General features: G+C 46.5%; 1 protein-coding gene across 1 annotated transcript in view; it reads left to right on the top strand.

The window, feature by feature from the left end:
* The first annotated feature begins 448 nt into the window (after positions 1-448).
* Positions 449-929, top strand: part of EFNA3 (ephrin A3) — a 102147-nt gene continuing 101666 nt past the window's right edge. Inside the window, exon 1 of the mRNA XM_056554050.1 lies at positions 449-589. Within this exon, the coding sequence (XP_056410025.1) occupies positions 492-589 (98 nt within the window). The 5' untranslated portion in view covers positions 449-491. The remainder of the gene's footprint in view (positions 590-929) is intronic.

Here is a 929-nt window from a genome sequence, read left to right on the forward strand (position 1 = left end):
CCTCACACCGGCGGCTCCGCTCTCCTTGTGGTGTATATATATATATATATATGTGGTGTATATGAGTATATATATATATCCGTGCCTCACACCGGCGGCTCCGCTCTCCTTGTGGTGTATATATATATGTATATGTGGTGTGTATATATATATATGTGGTATATATGAGCATATATATATATCCGTGCCTCACACCGGCGGCTCCGCTCTCCTTGTGGTGTATATATATATGTATATGTGGTGTGTATATATATATATGTGGTATATATGAGTATATATACATCCGTGCCTCACACCGGCGGCTCCGCTCTCCTTGTGGCGGGAATCCCAGCGCTCCACAGTAAATCCGGACACCTCATTACTCGCCGTGAGGGGGCGTGTCCCGGAGTGGGCGGGGGCGTGTTTTGCACGGAGTGGGCGGGGCGGCGGCGGTGGCGAGCTGCGCGTCCCCGCTGTGGTGGTGGCAGTGCGCTGCGCGGTGCGGCTGTAGGATGGCGCTGCTCTCCCTGCTGCTGCCTCTGCTCTCCCTGCTGCCCGGGACCGGAGCCACCAACCGGCACGCCGTGCACTGGAACAGCTCCAACTACCAGTGAGTGCGGAGACGGTGGGATGGATGGATGAGGGGATGTGTGTGTGTGTATATATATATATATATATATATATATATATATATATATATAGGGTCACTGTGTTATGGGATGTGTATATATATATATATATATAGGGGGTCACTGTGTTATGGGATGTGTATATATATATATATATATATAGGGGGTCACTGTGTTATGGGATGTGTATATATATATATATATATATGGGGTCACTGTGTTATGGGATGTGTATATATATATATATATATGGGGTCACTGTGTTATGGGATGTGTATATATATATATATATAGGGGGTCACTGTGTTATGGGATGTGTGT

Source organism: Hyla sarda, unplaced genomic scaffold (assembly GCF_029499605.1).
Source record: "Hyla sarda isolate aHylSar1 unplaced genomic scaffold, aHylSar1.hap1 scaffold_55, whole genome shotgun sequence".
In the NCBI taxonomy this organism is placed as follows: domain Eukaryota; kingdom Metazoa; phylum Chordata; class Amphibia; order Anura; family Hylidae; genus Hyla; species Hyla sarda.